Source organism: Phocoena phocoena, chromosome 3, assembly GCF_963924675.1.
Source record: "Phocoena phocoena chromosome 3, mPhoPho1.1, whole genome shotgun sequence".
NCBI classification, from domain to species: domain Eukaryota; kingdom Metazoa; phylum Chordata; class Mammalia; order Artiodactyla; family Phocoenidae; genus Phocoena; species Phocoena phocoena.
Genome location: NC_089221.1, coordinates 5,415,321 through 5,440,862, shown reverse-complemented (window position 1 = coordinate 5,440,862; position 25,542 = coordinate 5,415,321). Strand labels below are relative to the sequence as shown.

Sequence of the window (25,542 nt, the reverse complement as noted above, 5' to 3'; positions counted from 1 at the left end):
TTTCTTTTACATATCTGGCAATAAGTAGTACATTTTATTATTGTCATTCATCTCCATGGAGGTTTTGAGTGCATCTAAAATAAGAAATTCTGCTTCAAATTATAGTTTTGCAATATTGAGAGGTATTTAAAAAGAAAAAGTGCCTTTAAAAAAATGTTAATTCTACCTAGAAGGAGGAAGAAAAATCATCCCAAGCCAGAGACTCCTAGTGGCTCATGGCGAGTGACCCGAGATGGGAAGGCTCCCAGCTGAGGGCCTCCAGGAAGTAAGTCCCTTTCATGGGGGACACAGCAGCTTGCTCCTTAGGAATGCCCCCAGTGCCCCGTCCTGCCAGTGAAGTCACCTGGTGGTCCAGGCTGGAGCAGGTGCCAGAGGCCTTTTGCACCGGCCTCCGCTGGGCCTCTCCTCTCTCTACGCCCAGCTTCTCTGCCTGCCCAGCACCCAACAGTGAGAGGCTGTGGTGGGTACTCTGTGGAGACCCGGGCCTCTCCGACCTAGGGGGATGAGAGGGACATGAAGACAGAACACACCTCCATAGGGGGAGGGGACAACATCACCTTTGACCTTAAACCCATTGCTGTAGGGAGTTGTGCAAGGGGTAGAGAATGTTTTGGTCCAAAGAGGCAGACAAATGAGAGGAGGGTCAAGCTGCAATTACAGAGTTCCAGATCCGTGACCTGGTATGCAGTGTCATAGTTCCACCTGCCATTTCAGTTCGATTAGACTGTTATTAGGTAGCTTACACATTTGCTACTGTTATTAGATAGTTTACTCGTTTACACAGTCCTAGAGCAAATCTTGAAAAAGGTGAAGTAGCAGAAAAATTACAGAGACACACATTCATTTATATCATCCTGAGAGAAACATGACCGAAAAGCTTCAAGTTGAAGGTAACCCCATTGACAACGAACTTAAAACAAAAATGGAATCATAACTTTTCTGAATTTGGGATAGTCTTCAAATTTCTCATGGTACCACCTGAAATAAGACAAAAAATACATTAAAAAAAACTTAATTTTCTCACTGAAACATTTAACAGTTGCTAACAAAACGGACAATATTTCTCATCATAGAGGGATACTGAGCTTTTTAAAAGTAGTAATAAAAATTCTGGCATCTCAGACACATAGCTTGACTTTGTCTGTATCATGAATAAACACATCAGACTGTACAGCACGATTCACGAAGATGTGACTCATATAATTCACCTTTATATTGGCAGGGAAAGTTACAGGCATGTGATAAACACGCAGATCAGGATATTGGGGCGCTATCTTTGCAGATCTTGGGAAGCAGGCTGACTGGGGGAGGGGAGAAGAACTGAGTAGGTGTATCCTGAGTATCTCTCAGTTACCCCAAGAGTTTTCTCCAGTTCCCAGAAGAGAACTACTGCTCCAGACCCAGGGTCTGTGGCAGGGGCACGCAGCTACATGCCAGGTGACTCTCAAACAAACCTAGGAACACGTGACATGGGTCATTCATAATTCAGCCCTGCACTCAAGCAGGTATTCTGAGTTTTGATATAAATTAAATCAACAAAGGCACACTCATTCGTTGTGGGGTAAGAGCCCTTTGGGAAGGGTGGCAGCTAAGTGGGTGGAGTAAAAGCTTAAAAATAATTTGACAAAATGGAGAAATAGGCAGAAAAAGTCTTTCCATAAGTACAAAAGAGTGCTAAACACTAAAAACAATGATGAAAAATAATTAGCTATTGTAGAGAACAAACGTATGGACACCAAGGGGGGAAAATGGCAGGGGCGTGGGGGTGGGATGAATTGGGAGGTTGGGATCGACATACACACACTAATATGTATAAAATGGATAACTAATAAGAACCTGCTGTATAAATAAATAAATAAAATAAAATTTTTAAAAAATTAGCTAATTTGTTAAGATGGCAGAAACATATGAAAACAACAACCTGAAAGTGAGTCAACAAAATCCTGTCGATTTTAGATCAGCTAAACACTGTCATCCACAAATACAGAATTACAAGATAGCAGATGCCACGGTGCTCTCATGCGCTGTTCTGTATTCCCCAAAAGACACATGATGAGAAACACCCACAGAAGCTGGTCACTGGACCTCAGATCAAGCAGCACCTCCCCTGACATGAGGCCACAGTAAAAACGGACTTTTCCAGATCAGTGATGTGTGTGGAGACAAGAAGGGCTACGGGCAGTAGAGGTGCCAAGAATGTGTACAGTCCACATATTTACTCATGTCAGCCTGTGCTATGGTCTGAATGTGACCCCCGCAAAAGTCATGTGAAGGACCTAACGCCCGAGGCAATGATAGTATTAGGAGGTGAGGCCTTTGGGAGGCGATGAGGTCATGAAGGTGGAGCCTCAAGGATGGAATTAGTGCCTTGATTAAAGAGGCCCCCCGGCTCTTTCTGTCCTTGAGGTTACAGCGAGAAAGCAACCCAGAAGAGGGCCTTTCCCAGAACTGCCAGTACTGGCACCCATATCTCCAATTTCCAACCTCCAGAACTCTCAGAAATAATCGTTTGTTGTTTTGTTTTTTTTCTTTTTTTGCGGCATGCGGGCCTCTCACCGTTGTGGCCTCTTCCCGTTGCGGAGCATAGGCTCCGGACGCGCTGGCTCAGCGGCCATGGCTCACGGGCCCAGCCGCTCCGCGGCATGTGGGATCTTCCCGGACCGGGGCACGAACCCGTGTCCCCTGCATCGGCAGGCGGACTCTCAAGCACTGCGCCACCAGGGAAGCCCTCGTTTGTTGTTTATAAGGCCTGTGCTTCCACTGCAGGGGGCATGGGTTTGATCCCTGGTCAGGGAACTAATAAGATCCCACATGCCACGCGGCCAAAAAGAAAAAAGTACTTTAAGTATGTGTGTATGTATAGATACTTTTAAAGGGACAAGCAGCATATTTCTATTACTTTTCCCATTCACTTTCCTACCCCTAGAATCAAAGTTTATGTGACACTGACCAGGGCTGGATACCAATTTTTTGTCTTGATTTTATTACTGTGGAGCCTGAACTAACATCTCCTTGCCTTTCTGTTGAATGCAAAATAATCCCTAACCGTTTGTGTGTTTCGGGCTCAGAAACAGCTTTGTGTTTGTGAACACAGGGACGGGCCACTGACAGCTGAGTAAACACTTTCCAAGCATTCACAAATCACGGTTATGCACCCAAGTCTCATGAAATAGGCTGTGACAAGATGGCAGCATGTCATATTCGTGTGGGTCTCTTTAAAAAAAAAATCATTGTGTCATCAACCAGTGTCTTGAAGACTCATTGAGTTCATTTTTAAAAATGACATTAAAGTTAACAAACAGATAAGCATGCCATAATTTATTTCAACAGAGTCTGCCCTCAAAGACTGTGCTTGAGGCCGGCCCCAACCTCCAGTGCCCGGGTGTGAAGGAGCACACGTCTGAGTTCATTCTCACACAGCTGTGAAATCTGTGCAGCCACACCCTGGCCCCATCCAACAAGCATGGCTGCTGGAGGCTGGCAGGGAAGAAAACGGTGAGAAAACGTGCCCCCCTTAACCATTCCTTGAAATGTGGCCCTCAAACCTGAATATCTGTTAGCTACTCGGAACAGGTGACCCTAAGTTTCTGATCTACAGATCTAATTATCAATATAACAATCATTTATGGATTTAAATACTTCACGTCTAGCTGTTACAGAAAGAAGTTCATTGTAATAAAGTATGGCTTTAGGAACATTGTCAGTAAGTAAAATATAGTGCAAGGACTAGTCCCAGGGATTGCTTCCTTTTGGAAGCAATTTATCTGATGGTTTCATTAGTTGGGTGGACTGGATTTAAAAAAAAAAAACAAAGCAAAGACAGGCTTCATTTTGTCCTCAGCTTGTAAATCTAACATTTCTGAGCATACTTCCACTAAACCGAATTAATTGTTTAGCAATTAAAATTGCTTTCACACTGACACCAATTTAAACAGCAAATGAAGGAAAAAGAGCCCTTTCAACCCGTGAATCTGCAAAGAGCACCTTTGGGCTCTCTTTACAGAGACTTTCCTTTGGAAAATAGGATTATTTTCTACTTCTATCTGTGTCACACTGCAGCACTGAGAGGGATGTTCCTGTGCCCTGTTTTCACTTGAGAAAACATCTTTACGACTGACCTAGTGTGCTCTTGTTCAGTCTTCCTCTGTTCCACTTTCTTAAAATGTCAGGATTATCTCTTTTGCTTTTATTATTAGAAAGCCACCAATATTCACTTTTTAATATCTAATATCACAAATGGACAGGAATAGCATCTCCCCCATGGCCATGAGAAGGTGGTCTTAGGCCCCTGCACTGGGCTGTGTGGGGTAGGTGCTGGTGTTGAGGTGGGGGAGAAGGCGGAGGGAGAGAGGGAAGGGGGAGAGAAGGAGAGAGGAAGGGGAGAAGAAAGGGGGAGGGGGAGGGAAGGGGGAGGGAAGGAAAGGGGAAGGGGAGAAAAGGGGGAGGGGGAGGGAAGGGGAGGGAAGGAGAGGGGGAGGGAGATGGGGACACATGGGAAGGGGGAGGGGAAGGGAGAGGAGGAGGAGAGGAAGGTGGAGGAGGGGGAGGGGAAGGGGTGCGGGGTGGGGGTGGGGAAGATAGCTTGCAGTTGTTGTCACTGCTGTTACATGAACCTAGTTTTGCTTTATTCATTTTCTAGGACGTTGTTAGATACTTTTATTCTAAAGTGATAATAACATATTATTTCAGCCAGGCCTGCTGAGAGTATGAATCTTTCTGGTTCTGAGAAAGGTGTTTCATAGGCATGAGATCTGGGGAAATCATCTAGCAGAGGAGAAAACTGAGGACCTCAGACTCACTGCCTTTGCTTACATGGACTGTAAATCCTGGAAGGGCTGGTGTGTTGGTTTCTCAGGGCTGCTATAACAAACAGCCACAAACCCGGGGCTTGAAACAGCATTTATGCCTGGCAGCCAGAAGCCTGGCTTCCGGGTGTGGTAGGGCCACTGCTCCCTCCCAGGCTCCAAGGGAGGGTCTTTCTGAAACAGGAGAGAAAGAGGCTGGGCACAGCCTTTGAAAGAATGACACAGCCCGAGAACATGACATAAACTGATTAGAACCAAATGGATCCAAGATGGCGGACAAGTCGACTTTTCCCACTAGACCTTGAGCCTCAGTATCAGCAAGTTCACGTTAGCACGCTAAATGACCCACCCACAGGCGCCATGACAGTTCCAAGACAGGCCATAACGATCAAAAAGTGGGCGGTGGCCCAATTCCTGGAAATCCCCGCCCCTTCCTGAAACAACTGGAACACTCCTCCCCCTCATTAGCCTATGAAATTACCCGCTCCCATACCCTGGTGCCTCTCTCACCTTCTGAGATGGCCCACACTCTGTCTGTGGAGTGTGTTTCTCTCTAAATAAATCCACTTCTTACCCATCACTTTGTCTCTCACTGAATTCTTTCTGTGATGAGACATCAAGAATCTGAGCTTCATTTAAGTCCTGAAACCCGGTGTGTGATCTCCGTTGGAAGACTGTGGGTTTTGGCCGGGCTCGAGTCCTGGCTGGCGTGGGTTTAAGTCCCAGTCTGAGGTGTACGGTTTCACTTCTAGCCTTTCCCAGCTTCCGGCAGCCTCTGGGGTTCCTTGGTTTGTGGCTGCATCACTGCCACACTCTTGGCCCTCAGCTTCCCTGTGTCTGTCTGCACACAGCCGTCGCTTCTTTTGCGTGCATGTCTGTGTCCAAGTGTCTCCTCTTCGTAAGGACACCAGTCCTACTGGACTAGGGCCTAACTCCAGGGTGACCTCATCTGAACTAAGCCCGTCTACACGGACTCTGTTCCTGGGATTAGGACCCAATCCAACCCTAGATGGCGAATCATTCCTGAACATGTGTGTCTGAGCCACTTCTGATGCTGTAACCCCTTTCCTGAGCCCTCGCTGGTATGGGCTTCCTTCCTACCCTTGTCTTCACAGCAGCTCCGGGATACACACGGGTCCTGACTTTGTGGCCCTGCTCCCCTCACTGGCAGGAGGGAAGCTCACCAACTTACCAGCGCGGGGGGCACTTCAAAGAACAGAGGTGCTGCTCTCAGGATCTCAACAACTCTCACGCTTTTGCTGTAATGTCTTCAACTATTAGCTAAACATATATTTAGCTCTTCCTTACTACCTCCAATAATAATCCTATGTGTCTTTAAATACATGGTGAGCCTGGGAAATAAAGCCAGGACTTCTGACTCTAAGAAGTCTGTGTTTCCCACTGCACCGTGATATCATCTATTCTTCTGCTGGCCTTCCAGCTCTGTCCTGTTCCCCAAAGAGATGGCAAAGTCCGTGAAGCAGGACAATGATATACGTTTTTGGATGCCTCTGTGTCAGCAGCCCTGGAGGTTAGGATGGAATGTTTCTGAGTACATGAAGCCAGGGAAGCAGAGCAGCGTCCCCTCGAGCTCAGAGGACACGAGCTGTCCATGTGGGCACTGGGGAACCAGACGCGCCAAACTTCCAGCATTGCTGCGGCATCAGGGGACTGTCCCGATGCTCAGATGGTCTGCGAGCCCTCCAGTCTCAGCGAGACGTGACTTCCACCCTGTCTGAGCCTGAGCCTCAGTTTCCCCACCTGTTATATGGGGAAGATGCCCTCCAAGCTCACTTCAGCTTTAACATACTTTGTTTTCTATGCTGTTGGTCAAATGGATCACAGACCCTTTTGGGGATCTGATAAAGGCCTCACACTCTGGAAAACAATGTGACCTCAGGGTGCGGTATCCCAGGAGTCCATCAGGGACCCTGCACAGTGGGATGCCCTTGTGGGAAGGGGCTCTGCCAGGGCCAGACACTGATGCTTCCAACTGCAGCCGCCCGAGGGCCTGCTGCCTGCCCAGCATCCCCTGTTATCATTGGCGAGTCCACGTCAGACCCTGAATCCCCCTGCCTGACATTCAACTTGACCACCGAGTCCAGCAGCAGACATTCAAAGAGGCTCAGAGCAGGGTGGAGCAAATGATGTGGCTGACGCGTACCTGACGATTACAGCTGGGCTATTCTTCAGACATTTGCGTGGTTCCATGCTCATTTAGCTAAAGCCTGGTCTAAACTGGGATTTGGCAAATTGATATGAACATTTCAGAAATCTAACCTGCAAATTGCTCTACCAAGGTCGGAGGACAAATTAGAAATGCTAAAAGCGTTTTCAAACGTACTGGTGATGCTGCTGAGCCCTGGTGAGCAGGACACAGAAGGTGAACACAGCAAAAGCCCAGCCTTGGATGGACCAGCTGGCGAGGGCGTAGCCACACCACTCGACGACCTCTCCGAAGTAGTTGGCCGCAGTGATGTATTCAAACAAGCCCCCTAGAAGAAAACAGAGACCCAGCAGTGCGTTTACTATGAAAGAGTGCCTCATGAAATCCTGACTTAAGAGATACCAGTGGATACTTCCTCAGAGAACATACAAATCAACTCTGGGGAAATACAACCTTTACAGAATTTTCATCAATGAGACGCATCTAACATGACCGGTTTTACTATTTCATATCACAACTTCTGGTAGTAAGTACACGCCTGTATCAATACCTATCTGTTTGTCTGACTATAAAATGCTACGGTTTTAACACACTTCAGTATATCACCTCCCTGGTTAATGAATCAAGCTGACAAAACTTAAACAAGGATGGGGAACACAGACTAAGAGTTAATGAACCAACTTGATAAAATGGACCTATAGGGACCCCTAGACAAAGAGCTGGAGAAAATACAAATTTTCAAGGACAGACTCATTCATTCACTCCTCACATCTTCACAGATTCATCAAGTCTACATGACAGGCCAGACCTTTCTCGAAGCACGTGGGGTGCTGTGTGGACCAGACCCCTCCCCCAACATCTGGGCCATTACACCCCAGGGAGTGGGGGGCACCCAAGGGGCAGAGCAGGGCGTGGGGGCCGGGGAGTCATCGGGCCGGAGAGCAGAGCTGCACACTCCAAGGGTAACCCCAGGGCCACAGTTTAAGTCATTTGAGCTTTACAGGGTTTTTTGGTCATTTGTTCTGCTGTTGTTCCTGTATGGTTTCCAGGAAGATAAGCTGAAGGATTCCAAACTAAGTGCTGCTGTGTGCTTCTCACTTTCACTCTAGCTGTAGTCTTACCTACTGATATTTAAAGAAAATTTTCAGAAGCGCTGTTGTTTTCCAGCTTGTATCTATGTTGTCCTTTTTAGAGTATATTGCTCCTTTGCTCATAATTTCAATCCCTTTTTTATTTTTTAAATATTTAAGTATTCACTGTACAACTTGTGCCCATGAACTCTAAGATCTGAGCTCGCTCACATTCACGAAGCTCTTGTTCATGGTGCCCTTTTCCTCACGGGCTCAACTTTTGACTGCGGCCCTTATTCTGTGGCGTGTGGTCTGCCGGGCTCTCGGAGGCCTGAGTTGAAGGCAGGTTCCTTGGGGATCTGGGCTCGCGTTGGCCACGGGCATGAGCGCACCGCCCCCAGGAATACATGGATCCTAGTTCACAGCTGGACGTTTTTCAGACCAGGCAAGTGGCACGAATTTGGGCCACAAAACCAGCATGAGGGTCAGCTAGTGGTCAAAACAAGATGCACTCTGGACTCTAGCACTCGCTTAGATTTTGCCCTCTGATTGATGATTACTTGCTTTCTTGATACCACACTGACGCATTTAAATTTTTCACCCAACCTTTTAAATTGTTTTCGGAGGGAGGGTCAATCGAGCTATCGATTCTATTCTGTGGCTAGAAATGAAGTATCGGACACCCCTTGTAGACCACCAATTCCTACTAATCTCTCTTTCCAAACACAGATATAACTAGAGCTTCCTTTCTGCTTAATAAAGCGTCCAGTTAGTCAGAATTGCTTCTTCTATCATTTTAACAAAACAGTAATCAGTCACTGTTACGAACAATAATGGTGACTCACACTGAAAACCTGCAGCTAAAACATACTGCACTTTAGTTACGAGATCTGGCAAAACTAAAACAGCAAAGCATCACTCAATAAGATTTTAGAATAAATTCCCCATTTTCGGTACATACCCCTTGGTATTTTATATCCAGTCTCCCCTGGTTTCCTGAGGTTCCTTAGGACATGGTCTGAATGGATGTTTATCAGCATACCTAACAACCACAAGACAAAACCTAAAGAAAATGAGATATAAAGAAAATAAAATATTCAAGAGTATTACGGTTAATAAACTACAAAGTTTACAAACCCAAGCCTGAATGAAGGGTATTATTTGTATAACACATTAGCCATGACGGATAGCAAAAATCATTGTATATAATAAATACTGTGCTTTATTTAGGAAGATGACTTAGAAGCACTGCTCTAGGCCTGCTAGATAGGGCTTTGCTTTTCTAATAATACTATTAAATTATCTAATCTATTTAAGATAGCTTGACCGGATGGCCACAATCTATGTTTTTAGGATGACTGGTATGATCAGAAATTTGACTTATGACTAAGGCACAAGGCTCTTTTCTAGGAAGAGGTATTACCATTGTCAGTGGGTCAGCCCACAGCCTTTATTTGTCCTCTCAAACACTGAAGCACGATGCCCCCTCTGGCCCCTCTGTTTCGCAGAAGAGGAGATGGGAAATCCCAGCGCGCGCTTTACCACGACTGGTTGCATTCAGGCCCCTTGAGGGGCGGTGCGGAGGAGCTAACCTCGGGTCCTCTTCTCTTCTTTCTCCATAACCTCATTGGAACAATTTAACGCACATCTACGGCCTCCCCGACCCCTGACTTCCTGCTCATTCATCAGTCGGCGTTCCTGGGTCTGTTCGTCCACCTCATCTCCCCCAACTAAATCTTCAACTGCCAGCCGCCCAGCTGTGCGTAGATATTCCACAGCATCTGAACATTTTCTCTCCAGTTCTCCAAAGCCTTCAGGGGTTTCTCATCACTTAAGGGAGACTTATCAGTATCATGCCAATTAATTCCAACAAGAAAAGGCCAAATGCCAAAATAGTGCTTGATAAAAGGAATAACTTGATTTCATAAAAAGAGTTAATTTGATTATCCTGAGATACTTAATGTGAAGGCAGATGGTGCTTAATGGGGGCATTCAATTCAATTTCAAAGGAATGTACACTTGGAGTAACGTTATTAGTTATTCATCAGTTACCCCCGTGGCATTAAATAGTTTTCCACAGTTAGAACAGGGACATACGAACCATGTTCAGGTCTACAGTAAGACTTGCAAGATTTCTTCCTATTGATTTCACTAGGCAGCTTCCTTTCTAAACAGTTTGTACCGAATTGTCTAATATGTTTTGTAAGTCACTTACTGGATCCATCAATTTATGGCTGACTCGCTACCTTGTTTGAATTTCAGTATGTCACTTCTAGGTGATTGGGCCCCCAATGTGATGTTCCAGAAAGCATCACGTTCTCAAAATTCCATGCTTCCTTTATTTGTCTTCTAAGAGACAAGCTCCCTCTATTGCCTAGATTCGTAGGAAAACTAATATTTGTGCTTATCTGAACTAAACATTTAATTCCATGGTTAGGGATCTTAAAATCTTTGTATAAATTCTTTTAGCTTAACCACTCTTACTTCTCTGGGAAACTTTTTGTTAGGATTTTATTACTATTGATACTTGCTTAACCTTTTCATAATAACTATTGTAAGTATAATTAATTATGTGATTTCTAAAATTATTCATGTAATTACAAAATCTATAAACTTTATGAAATGAATATGAAAAAAGTAACCCAGTTTGTTTCTCAGTTGGCATATTTCCTCATTTTCAATTACTTCTGTTCAATCATAGAGAAGTCAAGAAGTCTGTATACAATTTATTGATGTCTTAAATTTTAGACCAGTTTCAAAGGCACCTGCAGGTAACATGGTCTATCTATAGAGCTCCTTTAAATGACACTGAAATTCACAGACCAAAGAATTCTTTTGTTTTGTTGTTCATCAAAAGTTCAAACAATTCATCATAAAAACGATTCCCATGAGAATCTCAAATAAACATTTAAAACCTTTATCTTTTAGTTTAAAAAACAATCCCCTTTCTCTGTCCATCATTGCCTTTTGTGGGCCAGTGTGATGATCTGGTTTAAACCACCACTCTGCTATTACTCGATTTAGATCTGGGGCCAGCTGCTTAACCATATGACCTTTCTTTCTCCTGTGAAAAGGACCTAACTTTTGCCCTTTTCTGAACCTCGGACAGGCAGAAGCATGGGTACAGCTCCTGGCAGATGGCCAAGCCTGTTCTGTCTCCTTCTGAGAGTTGGGGCAAAAGATAATCAGACAGTCAGGGAGCAGATAAATCAAGATGATATTTGGGGGCAGGGTGCAAACAAAACAATTTAGTCTGGTGTTTCATGGAGGCACAGACTTGTGGAGCTAGAAAAGGCTCTTGAAAATTTTCCCATTCGTCCCCCCTCTGATAGATGAGGAAGCAGATCCCTTGTTGTCACAGTTCTCAGGTTCGATGAGGACTCTGCCCTGGGAGCAAAATTTTAATTCACAGAAAAAAACATGACCGAGAAATGTGAAACTGCTTCGTCAACAACAAAGTACTACTCAAATGTTCGGTTTCTCTATTATGACAAATTCATACACATGGAGAAAAAGCCAGATGAAACGTAAGATCACTTTATGTACTTTAGGGTGAAGGGCTCTGGGGCAGTTTGAGAATTTGATGGACCAACTGCCGATTCTTAGCATGGTACCTTGGGGGTAAGCTACACCTGAATGTGCTAGAATGTCTAAACGTTAGGAGGGTAAACATATAGAAGAAACTTCCTTACAAACAAGAGCTCCCAAATTACGTAGTTTTAACATCCTTGCAAATATTTTTGATGGCTAATGTTCTATCATCATTTTTGTTCACAACTTGTAAGGTTATAATTAGAACTTAAAAATGTACATTACATTCATTGATAAAAATTTTAAAAAAAAAATTCAAAAACCTCACAAACCTCAAAGTTTAAAGTCAGTATAACCATAAAAGTCTAATCACCTTGTGGGAAGATGACCCAGTCTGACTTTCTCTCGCTTTCCAGAAGAAACCATAGGAGGTTTAACCACTTAGATTACACAGTCAACTAGTGCCCAAATGAACTCACTCTCCATCCACTGCTCACTGTGCTGCAGCCGGTTGCTATTTTTAGGCTCACCTTAAGAACAGGTATTTATGCTTTCAGTGCTTGAGTGGGCAAGGGTGACGGGCACCTGCGTCATCTCCTGCTACTGATACGGCGCTGGGACAGCCTGACCCTCCCTCCCGCCAGTGCTTGGCCCCCTGCTAGGGCATGGACCTACGCAGACTCTCTGTTCTCTCAAGAAGTGTGCGCTTTCTAACTGGACACTACTGGAAGGTGAGCACCGAAGTTATGAGTAGGAGGATGGAGTGCATCACTAAGGACACTCACCTGTTAGAAATCGGGGGTCAGTGAGCCAGTTGTCAGCATATACCGCATACTGGCTCAAGTATCTGCTCTGCAAGTAGCCATTATAGGTGCAGAACATGAATGCCAGGATAAAGGTGTACAATGGCATGGGCTTTCCTCCTCGGATCAGAAATGGGAAAATCAAGGCCCTTCGGAAAAAAGAAACATATATATATATATATTTTTTTTTTTTTTAAGAAAAGCAACAACGATAAAGAATCTAATTTCTGCAATTCTACTTTAAGTGTCTTGGGTTTTTAATCCTGCTTTCTGTACAAAAGTCATTCTTAGTAATACTTGCCCAGAGTACCACATCTGTTAAAAGCAGCATTTCTAGTTAAAGAATTAACCGTGTTTCAATAATGGACACCACTGTGCACAAAGTCAGGATTCCAACTGTACAGAATGCGAAACAGACACAGAATCAGAGAGACTGAAGGCTTCAAGAGACTCTCAAAATCCCCACCATCCTAAAACCAGTAACTCGTCCTAGTCTGAGCACTACGAGTTGGGGACCACCATCACATTGTCCATCACCATCACAATGGCTCTCATTCCGAGTGTCCATCACAGCAAGGCCTCCCAGCTACCTGCACAGGAGATAGCGTTACGCACATTTGACAGAGGACAAGATTAAGACTCGGAGTGGTTAAGTAATCTGCTCAAGGCCACAGGGCTAGACAGTGGCTGAGTTTCAGTGTAAACCTGGGCAATTTGACATCATGTTCTTTGGTTATATCACGCTGGTGTAGGGGCACATTACTAAAAATTTAAAGAGGGAAAATACAAGGACAAGAAACGTGAAATGTATGAAGAAAACAGGATGCAAAATTTTATTCTGTGTTTGAATTTTCTCTTTAAAATCAGTGTGTAATACATTTAAAGAAGGGGCATCACTACGTAACCTATAGCCCTTAAGAGGATAATAAGAAACTATTTTCAACAGCTTTATGTCAATACATTTGACGTGGATGAAATAGACAAAATTCTTAAAAGACAAAGGTGACCAAAACTGACCCAAGAAGAAAGTGACAACTTGAACCCCTCTGTCAGTGAAAGGAATTGTTGTACACCAGTTCTGTATCCAGAAAGTGGCCATGACTACACAACTTACTCCAATCACCAAAATTGATCAAACTATAGACTTAAAATGAGTGAATTTTATTTATGTAAATTATAGCTTAAAACAAGGAAAAATGTAAACACTTATTGTTTCCAGTTTGGCCATCTACTCTAGAGTAAAAACGTAATTGACTGTCTAGTAATAGTAATAGCACGAGAATAGCTCTATAATGTTGGCTATGCATCCTCAAGGGATTCTCTCCCCAACAGTCTCACTCAGCGTCTCGGGAGAACTTTCACAGGAATCACAAGCAGCCTTCAAGGTTCTCATCTTGTTCACGACACGTCCCCCAAAGAAGACCTTATTCAAATTTAGGGCAAAGCATCCATTTGGTTATGACATCATCAGTGAAGTAGAGATTTACCTGGAAACTATAGTGTTGACAAGCCCCTCAAAAAGAACAGGGAATCTCAACCATTTCTCTCTGCCTCGGGAAAACATGGTTCCTATCTGGCAGACAGTTGGTACAGTGGGCTGGCACCGGGGATGCAGGTTAACTGCAAACACTCACACTGCAAGATCAGGACTTGGTCTTGGTTGGGGGTAAGTGTGCGTGTCTTGGACCGGCATAGGCTCCCTTAAAAACAGGCAGGGATTCTGACATGTTGTGAATGGGCACTGTTGTCAAGGTGCCTTTCTGCCTCTCCCTGTTTCTCAGCCAGGGTAGGGGCCCTTGTGTGAGACCCAGAGAAAACGGTAGATGGCAGAATACAAAATGGTTCTCACCCTGTCCCTGAGTGCCCAGACTTCAGAAGTACCAGGAGCGAGCAGCCTCATTTCCACAGTCAGTGTAAGGGATTCCCTAGCCGTGGGAAAGCAGAAAGGGGACAGTGTGGTGAGAAAGTTAGGGAAAATCTCCTCGGGGAGTCATGGTCTCGAGGAAATTTCCAGGAGGCAAATTGCAGGACTGAACTGAGAAAGTGTTAGAATTCCAAGTTTGGAGAAACACGGAAAAAAAAGAAGAGAGAGCAGGATATAAGACTTGTGGTAGACGCAGGGGTTGGACTTGGTTTAGAAAGATGCCTGTTAAAATGTAGAATGCTCTGTTCCTGAAAGACTGGGACTGTTGACCTGAACGGAACATGCCGAGTTCAACACAGGCTAATAGAAACGCAGGGTCAGAGAGTGGAGGGAAAAACAGTAAGCTTGGAATAGGAAAAACAGGTACTAAAAAATGGTGGGAGGCAAACTTCTAGGCTAGATGTCACAAATTTCTAGATTATAGATGTATAAAGTGTTGTAGAAGCAACTCTGAGGAAACATTCTGCAAAGGTGGTAGACGTTTCTGTACAGCAAACTTTTGATGGATTTCTCCCAATCCGGTTTCAAGTTCAGGGCTGAATTCTGAACAGGCAAACATTGGCTGGCACACTGTAAAGGTGAAACCCAAACCTCTCTTTTGTTTTGCCTTCACAAATGTTCCTCATCTGTCACTAATGTTCTATGCCTGTGATATCAAAACGTGAGTCTGGATCAGGTGTCAGCAAACACAGCCCCTGGGACAAATCCTGTCCACCACCACTGTTTTTTACAGTCTGTGAGCTAAGAATGCTTTTTACATTTTTAAATATTGGGGATAGGGGAATCAAAAGAATATTTCACGACGTGTAAAAATTATATGAAATTCAAATCTCAGTGTCCATAAATGAAGCAGTACTGGAACGTGAGCATGGTCCTCTGTTTACACATTGTCTGCGCAGAGTTCAGTAGCTGTGACAGAACCTGTACGTGACCATCTTATCACTTTGCACTGCTGCTTGGTGTGCTCGCTGCCCATCACCGTGATGCAGTGACCTGAGTACCAAGCACAGCACTGGGCTGTGTATGACCAGTGCTTACCCATCCTGTCAAAACAAGAAAAGTTGATGGCCTCTTCATGCTTTGAAGGTACAGTGGAGTGTGGGCTATTTTGTTACTGCATCAGATGGCAAAGCATACTTTGGGATGCAATGCCACTATAGCTGTGCCAGGAGAATATAACAGAGGTCCCCACTACCAGGCTGAGCCGTCATCACAATGTCCCCAACTCCCAGGAAAGCAACGATCAAAAAAAATCAGAGAATTTAAAACAGCACCCCATGACAGAATTTCTTTACAAAAGAAATGAAAATGAGGCTACAGACCCCCAGGAAGCTACCAAGCAGTTCATTTTGCTAGCCAAACAAGGAAAACCATATGCCAATGGTGCGGCAATTAATTGCAGCAGCCAAAGAAACATGTCCAGGGAATATAAACTTGTTGTACATTATTATTAGCCTTTTGGGGAGAACAGCACTTGAGGAGTTAGGACACCAGGAGTGACGTCTATAGTTAAAAAGCGAGGCAGGGGGCTTCCCTGGTGGCACAGTGGTTGAGAGTCCGCCTGCCGATGCAGGGGACGCGGGTTCGTGCCCCGGTCCGGGAAGATCCCACATGCCGCGGAGCGGGTGGACCCGTGAGCCATGGCCGCTGAGCCTGCGCGTCCGGAGCCTGTGCTCCACAACGGGAGAGGCTGCGGCAGTGAGAGGCCCGCGTACCGGAAGAAAAAAAAAAAAAAAAAAAGCGAGGCAGAAGATGCAGCATGTGAGCATCCTCGGCTCTTGGTGTGTCCACGGAACTGGATGCTATTGCTCAGCTGTTTATTCTAGGGTTCAGTGCCGAGGCTGCAGCGACTGCAGGCTCAGGCTCTCTAAACAGTCTGCGTGGAACAGCTAAAGGTGAGGATACTTCCAAAGAGGTTGAGGAAACACTAGTTCAGTACAGCCTAAAGTGGAATCAGCTAGGATGTTATTACTAATGGTGGTAAAAATGTGTGGGACAGACACACAGAAAAATTACAAATTTACAAAGCTTGTGAAAATGTAAGGTGTTTGAAGCTATCTCCTATACCATCAGGTCCTCGGCAAAACAAACAAAATCTATTGTGTGTGACTGAATCAATAGTGTCAACAGTGCATGTGACATTCCCTCCATGGACCTGACCACTATTCTGAGCTCAAGACAAATTTTCTCATTGAGAAAAATTGCTCTCAACCACTACTATTGAGGGTTTTTTTTTAATTAATTAATTTATTTTTGGCTGCGTTGGGTCTTTGTTGCTGCGCGTGGGCTTCTCCTTGCGGTGGCTTCCCTTATTGTGGAGCACGGGCTCTAGGCGTGTGGGCTTCAGTAGTTGTGGCTCGCGGGCTCTACAGTGCAGGTTCAGTAGTTGTGGCGCAGGGGCTTAGCTGCTCCGTGGCACATAGGATCCTCCCGGACCAGGGCTTGAACCCGCGTCCCCTGCATTGGCAGGCAGATTCTTAACCACTGTGCCACCGGGGAAGCCCACTATTATTGAGTTTTAAAGGGTTTGGAAATTAGCTTTTGCTGCAGGTTCAATTCACCTTCTTAGTGAATCCACCTAAAACTGTAGGACAAAAATCACTCAGGTGCATAATTTACACTGTGTTAGTTAGTTTAATGACAACTGACACTGTTTGAATCACAAGTCATGTCAGACTGCTCTATATATTAATACTTTCCGTGCTGTTAAAATTAAAAGCAGCAGCAAGATCTACTTTCTCACATCAATGTGCAGTGGACAATTTCTAAGCCCAGACTAGTTCTAGCAGTGCTTCTCGAACTTTGGTTTCCATACTTCAAAATCCACTTAGCTGTGTAATTGAGCAGCTGCCACCTGATATTCAATCGCAAGATATTAATCTACAATGTCATGACCCACTAAAAGGCAGATATCAAGAGAGAAGAATGCAATAGAATTTCATGGGACTTCCTTGGTGACTCAGTGGTTAAGAATCCGCCTGCCAATGCAGGGGACACGGGTTCGAGCCCTGGTCCGGGAAGATCCCACATGCCGTGGAGCAACTAAGCCCGTGCGCCACAACTACTGAGCCTGCGCTCTAGAGCCTGCGAGCCACGACTACTGAGCCTGCACTCTAGAGTCTGCGAGCCACAACTACTGAGCCTGCGTGCCACAACTACTGAAGCCCACATGCCTAGAGCCTGTGCTCCACAACAAGAGAAGCCACCGCAATGAGAAGACTATGCACCGCAACGAAGAGTAGCCCCCACTCGCCGCAACTAGAGAAAGCCCGCACGCAGCAAAGAAGACCCAACGCAGCCATAAATAAATAAATACATTTATAGAATAAAGTTTAAAAAAATTTCACAAAAGGCTTTCAAGCCAGGGTTGTGTTAAATAAAAATCATAAACTTGTGGACTGATACGAATATTTGGCAGAACATACATGCGCGAAAGGACATTTTCAAAGATAAAATGTCATCGCGGTAAGAGGTAGACACAAGAGATTTTCATAAGAAGGTGCCCTAACCCTGATGTCCAATTAAGTTACATGTTATTCCCCAACAAAAAAAAGAACCCCATTCTTCTCATTACACCTGTATTACCAAAATTGCACTAAGGTATCAAATTTTGTCAATACAACTTTTGTGAAATCTTTTTTGTTATAAATTCCTACGCCATGTACCTTATTTTGTCCTTTGGCCCAGAAAGCTTAACATATGCACTATCTGGCCCTTTCCCAAAAAGTTCACAGCTCTTGGTCTAGATTAAAACAGGAGATCTAACCTAGAACCATCACTTTGATTTTCTTAGAAAACACTCCTGCCTGTGGCCCCAGCATTTGGACTTCGGGCAGCCGCTGGGTCCCGGGGCTCACTGTGGCTTGGTGGCTGGCAGGGACTGCACACCTGTGTCCTGTTACCTGACCAGGCAGGAGAGGTGCACTGACTTCTGCTCCTATGCATGCTCTGGGGGGAACTTGGGGAAGACAGTCATAAAGAACCTGGGGAGAGGATTTACCTCTCTTTGGTCTCATGTGAATGTCAGTAAAGGGGCGAGGACTGGAAACAGGGCCTTATAAAGGTTGACACAGGCCTCTTCCGTTGCTCTCTGCTCTCTGCCCTTGGAGGGGACAGCAGTGACCCTGATGTCCACAGGCCTGGCCATAAAAACTATCAAAGTCAGAACAAGCTATGCGGAGCAATGCCACCTATGCCTGCAGACCTCTAGGACTGCCTCTGAGGACATGCCGGCCAGGGTCTTCAGGGGCCAGATGTCCAAGTGCAACATGCCTTCCAGAGGGGAGTGCTCTGACCCCTCTTGGCATCTTTTTGATTATTTTTCTGTTTTTGGGTTATTCCCTTTAGCTTTACATCTTTTCCTCGGAAATCCAGGCAGCTGTTGTCAGCAGTGTTTTCCTTTGACTTGGGCCATTTAGGAACCAGAATGGGACCAAGGAGTGGTGGCTTCTGGGCTTGGCTTTCATCTGAGCCTTCATCCAGACTTTGGAGGGGTAAGAGCAGCTCAGGGATTGCCGTGGACCCAGCCGCCTATCAGGGCGAAGGATCCAGGCTCAGACAGTAAGGAAGGCAGGCACACCTGCTGGATGGACACAGCACCAGTCATGCGCCAGGGTCTGGGACCCAGGCCACCTTGGTTACAACAGACACTTGTCTTCAAAAGCTCTTCTCAGACACTGCCTCACCCTCACACACCTATGGGAAATAAATACCACCCCTCTTTAAAATAACGGCATTAAGTCAGAGGTTGAAAATTCCTTAAAATAGAAATAATCTTTTGAGAAACTATGAAGCACTTGGACTTAAAAGTATTTTATTTAGGGCTTCCCTGGTGGCGCAGTGGTTGAGAGTCCGGCTGCCGATGCAGGGGATACGGGTTCGTGCCCCGGTCTGGGAAGATCCCACATGCCACGGAGCGGCTGGGCCCCTGAGCCATGGCCCCTGAGCCATGGCCGCTGAGCCTGCGCGTCCGGAGCCTGTGCTCCGCAACGGGAGAGGCCACAACAGTGAGAGGCCCGCGTATCGCAAATAAATAAATAAATAAATAAAGCCACAAACTCCACTTATTAAAAAAAAAAGAAGTATTTTATTTAGGTACTGGGTTATAAAGCCATTTCCGCTTCTGGATACGCAGTAGCCAGGTACCAAGGAGCTAGGAAGGAATTCTGTTTCCTACATCATCAGAAGCAGATATGGGATTGAATTTGACACTTTGTTCTTCATTGTGTTAGTTTCCTTATTTTATTTCCTTTCTGTTCCATGTAAAGAAAGAATATGTACTTTCCATCAAATTGTTTTTTTTTTTTTTTTTTTTTTTTGCGGTACGCGGGGCCTCTCACTGCCGTGGTCTCTCCTGTTGCGGAGCACAGGCTCCGGACGCGCAGGCTTAGCGGCCATGGCTCACGGGCCCAGCCGCTCCGCGGCACGTGGGATCTTCCCGGACCGGGGCACAAACCCGCGTCCCCTGCATCGGCAGGCGGACTCTCAACCACTGCGCCACCTGGGAAGCCCAATCATCAAATTGTTTTTAATTACCCAGGGAAACTTACAAAAGTTTGTGTTTGTAGGACAATCAGGAATGCAGGGAATGTTTGACCACTGGATGAACCAAAAGCCCAGAGATGCCGGAAACTCTGCGGGGCTTTGATGCTCAGGGCAGTCTGCCACCTGTTTACTTTTTGGGTGAGTTTCCATGCTTAGAAAGCATAAAGGTGCTTCTCATAGTTCCTGATAAAAATGTTCCCAATAATTCCTAATCCTATACAACATGCTTTTTTTTTTTTTTTTTAAATACTTTCAGAACTGTTACTATTTACCCTATTTAATAGATCAGGACCCAGAGGCTCAGAGGAATACGGTGCCCTGGGTGATGGAGAGAGACAGTAGGCTAGGAAGAGGCAGGCTCCGAGGCAATCACCCAGGTGTGCCATCCAACACATCGCAAGGTGGTGGCGAGAAACAGGACCAAGCAGGGCTGGCTCTGTCTATTTACTCTGTGGCACATTGGTCTTTAGAAGTCATCTTTAGTAAGTATTTCTACTAGGCCAGTATAATACTTATGTTAAGTGACAAAAGTGGGATATAAGGTTTTATGCGTGTTTATACGTGTTATCTTTACTGCTTAGAAAAAAAAGTGATCAAAAACTTATTAAAGACAGTGAAGGAGATGGGAAAGAGATATGCCAAAATATCGTCAGTGTTATCTCTGGGTGATGGAACTATATAGGTGGTTTTTATTTTCTTCCTTCAGTTCCTCCACATTTTCTAAGTTTTCTACAGGAGCATGTACCTCAGTTGTAGGTTCTTTTGCATGCAATACGCACACATGTATTTTAAGTCCTGGAACCTAATACATTCAGAACAGACCTGATGAGTCAGAGGGAGAAATCTGATTTCTTGGGCTGAAGACTTGCAATTGCTTATTGGAAAAGGCTCAGAGAGAATCAGGCAAAATTAATAAAGCAAACCAAAATTTTTTCCTTTTTTCCTGAATTTTAAGGAAACAAGAAAGTATCCTATTAGCACCCATGAAGGAAAATGGATTACAGAAAAGAACAAAGTCCCCAGAGCTAGCCCGCATTTCTACTCTCACTGCAAAGTAGCGCCCAGAGACCCAAGCTTCTCAACCTCCCAAGCAGCTCTCACGTGGTTTCTTGAACCACTCAAGCCAGTAGGGTTAATGCCTACACAAAACCCAAGTTAACTGGCAAATAACCACTGCACCCACCTGCTGGAAAGACTCAAGTGAAAGCATTCCTTTTGAAGGTCAACATGCCGGCAACCATGTGGAATGACAATTCTCTAATGGTTGAAAGTTAAGATTTCAATGTTTGGGCTCCCAGACACAAGCTCCATGACTGCTTAATTTGCATAGTGAAGTATAAGAATTCTCTCTGAAAATGTTTTCCCAATAAACTGCAATAACAACACTGCAGTTTTCTTGCAACAAGAAATAACGCAATCACTCAGCAAATGATTTGACTCTGGAAATGGAAGCAGTTGGACATCATCTCCTAGGACAGCCTATAATGTCGCCCACCCAAGTTTGGGAACACTAAGTAACCAACTTGGTGATCTGGCAGTAATTTAGGTAATGGTAGATTTAGCCATTTTAAAATGTTTAAAACTGAGAGTGGTTGCTGATTTTAATATTTGACTGTATTACTTTTTTCTCAACAATTTGACATCGTTGAAATCTACAGCACTTCCTACATTTGGATCAGTTCCCTTTGCTTTTCTTTCCTTCTGTAAAAGACTTTCCCTGTAGTGATTAAACTGCAGTAAAGCTACATACTTAAATAAGCACTTTGCTCTTTCAAGGCAAGGTCACAGACACAATTAATACTATACTTTCTGTCATTCTATACTTTGACATAAAAGTTTTCCTCTTTTCAAATTATTTGAATCCACAAGGCAAGGGCCAAGGATTTGGTGTGCCCTTCACCCTCTCCAGTCCTCTGCTGTGTTTTAATGTCATACATGCTTTATGACACAGTTAAAAGAGAGGCTAGGCCAGGCTCTCCCCAGACCATTAACAGGCCCCAGCTGGAGGAACGATGAACCTGAAGTAGGTGAGGGGCTTTGAGGCATTGCAATCAAGGATGACAACAGAATCAAGATCCCACAAGGTCACAGATCTGGTTGAGCACAGACCTTGGGGTGGGTGTTTGAAAGTCTGCACACTTGGGATGCGGGTGTTTGGCACCCTTCCTCTGTGGCCTCAGGGTGACTGGGGCCCCAGCCGTAAATAAACAGCTCAGCGCTCAAGTGGGATTTTGGTTTGTAACTACTGTTAAACAGAGGAGCTGATAAGAAATAATCAGTGACTCACTCACTCACTGCTGAATGGAAAGGGAAAATCTGTGACACAGGTACCCTGGGTTCGGGTCATATCGAATCCCTGCTTGGCTGGACAGAAAGCAGCAGAACACGAGGTGAGACGGGGTTGAGGGAGCCACACCTGGGCTTCTGACAAATGCAGAGCAGCTCTGAGTTGACTTGAGAACAGGCAACTGCCCATTTCCGGCATACACTTGCCTTAGGTGAGCAGGCGAGAGGTCGGACACGCTCCACACACACGAAACCAAGGGTGGTGTGAGAAGATGCGGTGGTGCCCTTGGGAACTCAGAAGCCCGTGACCAACAGGAGGTGACCTCAGTGCAGACAGGATGCAAAGGCCACCGGCCGCTGGTGGGACAACCATGTGGTTTGCCGTAGATTAAAAAAACCTTCCTATGGGGACTTCCCTGGTGGTCCAGCGGTTAAGACTCTGTGCTTCCACTGCAGGGGGCATGGGTTCGATCCCTGGTCAGGGAACTAAGATCCCACATGTCACACAGTGCGGCCAAAAAGTTAAAAAAAAAAAAAGTTACTACAAACATCCTTCACCATCCTTGGGGGAGCTGGTCAGGGCCCTGGTGTGTTCTGTCCCACAGTTGTCCCCTCTTGCCCTCCTAGGCAGGCCTTCCCTCCCATCCTTGGCTCTTGTGCCCCAAAGATCCTGTTGATTCTCCAGAGTCTGTCCTGTATTCAGTGACTCAAGAGAACATCTCAACTCTGTACGCCCAGCGATGAGTAGAATGCCAAATACATCAAACAATCCGTAGTCAGCGTGTGCCGAACGAAGAGCTAAAAACACACAGGCAAACACCCCTTCTCACAGACCATGGGAAGCCTCCTTCTGGCTTCAGTCCTCAAGAGGCTCAAGCTCCCCTAGGCGGGGCCCCGCCTCCCTCCCGTGTCAGCCCACGTCTTAGCTCAGGGCCTCAGCACACGTCTGCCAAGTTCTGGAAGTTGCTGCCCATTCGGTCTCGTGTCTCCCAAGCATGTCCCATGGTTTGTGTTTCTCCCGCCACTAGCCTGACTCAGGCTTGGATTCACCTGTCTGCCTTCTTACTTTCTTGTCTGGCCTACAGAGCCCTGACAAATGAGGGGCTGAAGAAACAGCTTCTGGGTCAAGGAGTTCAGTAGTTTGGAACAAGCGCTCAATGTGGTTTGCACTTCCGTTCTCGTCCAAGAGCTCACCGACTTAGGTCAAATGACCGTTTAATAAATTAGTTGCTTGGGTAGAATGGAAGATGTTTATCTTTTCTATTTGGAAAAACTTAAATGCCCCCAAACCACATGGGCTATGTGTATAGTAACATGAACGACTTGGGGCGAAAAAAAATAGCCCAGCAGTTTAAAAAACTACACGTGACCCGTCAAATCCTGTGGAGCAGAGTTTTTGAAACCACTGGTCTAGAAACCGAGGAGGGGAGCAGGGTGTTAGTCCCGGCAGTCGCTCATCCAACAAGCTTGGATAAAACACCTGAACTCTGGGGCTCTGTGGCCTCATCTGTATGAAAGGATCTATTCCAGTTCTATCTGTAGAAGCGACTTCGGCCCTCTGGAAGGCCGCATCCAGTCTCCCACTAGAGTGAGCCCCGATGCAATTACACATGACACCTTATATCAGAAAGCTTCAACTCCAGGCATTCAGACAAAGCTCTGTAAAGTGCTCCCTTCACATCTTTCCAATGCCTTCAATGTCTTCAGATTTTTTTCTTGGCACTTGAAGCTGGCTGCAGCGTGCACAAATGTCACGCAGAGTGTGTATGCGGGTACGCCCATTTGCGTGGTGATATAAAGTGGTGTTATTTGTCACCATTGAGCATTCAGATTTCCCAGAACCTCACAAGCATTTTATGGAGTTGCCTTTAGTATTTAATACACATGCCAATCCCACTGGCGGGTAGCTGGTACCATGGCTACGCCAATTTCATTGATGGGGCAATCTGCTGTGGAGCAGCTTTATAACTTACCTCACCAGTCACCAGTGATGCGGTTGAGATAACACCTAGCAGTCTGACTCCAGAGCTTGCTTTTAGTTGTGACAAAAACAGACAGACACAGGTTCTGGCATATTTATGGAGAAATGTATGTAGTCATGAGAATTCTATTGATATGCAAATTGCAGTAATGCTCAATCACATTACAGAACCTCCATGAGCCTGGTAACAACTTTGCTTACTGGGTTCTCTAGGAGTGTCAGAAACAGGGCACCCAGAAAGCCTTGTGGAACACTGACTCTGCCCACTTCCTGTGCCTGCTTAAAAGCAGATGGGGACACAGCTGTGCCAGGAACTCAAGAGAGGCTTAGAGACACCCACACTTCTTTCCCGTCCCACTTTATGAAGTGGGCGTAGTGGGGTGGGACCCACGATCACAGAGGTCAAGTAACCTGCCCACGTTCACAGAGCAGGTGAGCCCAGTTCTCTCACATGCAGGGAACACCCTTTTTAACTTGGCAGCCTTTTGAAGTCTGAATACACATTTTCAAATTCTGATTTTAAACTTTTGTCCAGCCATTTGGTTTAGCAGTGTAAAAGCCAAAACCTAAGAGCTGGAGAAAGTCCCAACTTATTACGAGACCTGAACAGTTCAGACACAGCCATTGAGCATTCTTCACAAAAACGAAACACTTGGAAGTCAGTGTAAAGACCTCATGTGTGTTTAAGGTTATTACTTGGAAGGCCACTTCCACAGTCGCGGGGGCCCTTGCATAATGTGGAGGTGAAAGTCTCTGAACGTGATCCATTCAAGCCCATACAGTCCGTGCATCGTAAAGGGCAAGTCACAAGGAGTTTGAGGAAACCAGGCTCCCAAGTTGCAGGTGACCATTTGGCTGGAGGAAAAGAGCTCCTCCACCCACAGCAAAGAGCCCAAAGTGGAACTAGAAAAGTAGAAAGAGGATGCTGGGAGAAGAAGTAGAGGCGCAAGGAGAGGGCGCCAGGCCCTGCTGCACAGGTGGAGGGAGCCAGCCTGGGGTGGCAGGGAGGGGACAGGGCACCAGAGGTGGCAGGGAGAGGGCAGGGCACCAGAGGTGGCAGGGAGAAGGGAGCGCACCAGGGGTGGCAGGGAGAGGGCAGCGCACCAGGGGTGGCAGGGAGAGGCGCGGGGCCGCCCGCCCTCACCTTTGCGCGTAGTGGACGAGGAACATGGTCAGGAGGATGCAGTTGGGCCAGCGGTTGAGGCGCTCGGCGGGCGCGCAGGCGCACGCGAGGAGAGGCACCACCAGCGAGGGCAGCTCCTGCACCACCCAAGCGGCCCGCGCCGGCAGCCGAAATGCGGAGCGCGGCGACGCGTAGCGCCCGTAGGGCGAGCCCACCAGCTTCAGCAGCACGTAGCACAGGAAGCCCAGGGCGCACTCCAGGTAGGCGAGCGCGTCCAGCAGGAACCGCTCGGCCAGCTCCATTGTGGG

The 25,542-nt window shown here is 45.9% G+C and overlaps 1 protein-coding gene across 1 annotated transcript; it reads right to left on the bottom strand.

Moving 5' to 3' along the window:
- Positions 1–911: 911 nt before the first annotated feature.
- SRD5A1 (steroid 5 alpha-reductase 1) lies at positions 912–25,542 on the bottom strand. The gene is made up of 5 exons (XM_065874207.1): positions 25,256–25,542; positions 12,359–12,525; positions 9,004–9,105; positions 7,150–7,300; positions 912–978 (listed from the first exon to the last, which is right to left on the bottom strand). The coding sequence occupies exons 1-5, from the start codon at positions 25,534–25,536 to the stop codon at positions 912–914; spliced, it is 768 nt and encodes a 255-aa protein (XP_065730279.1). The 5' UTR covers positions 25,537–25,542.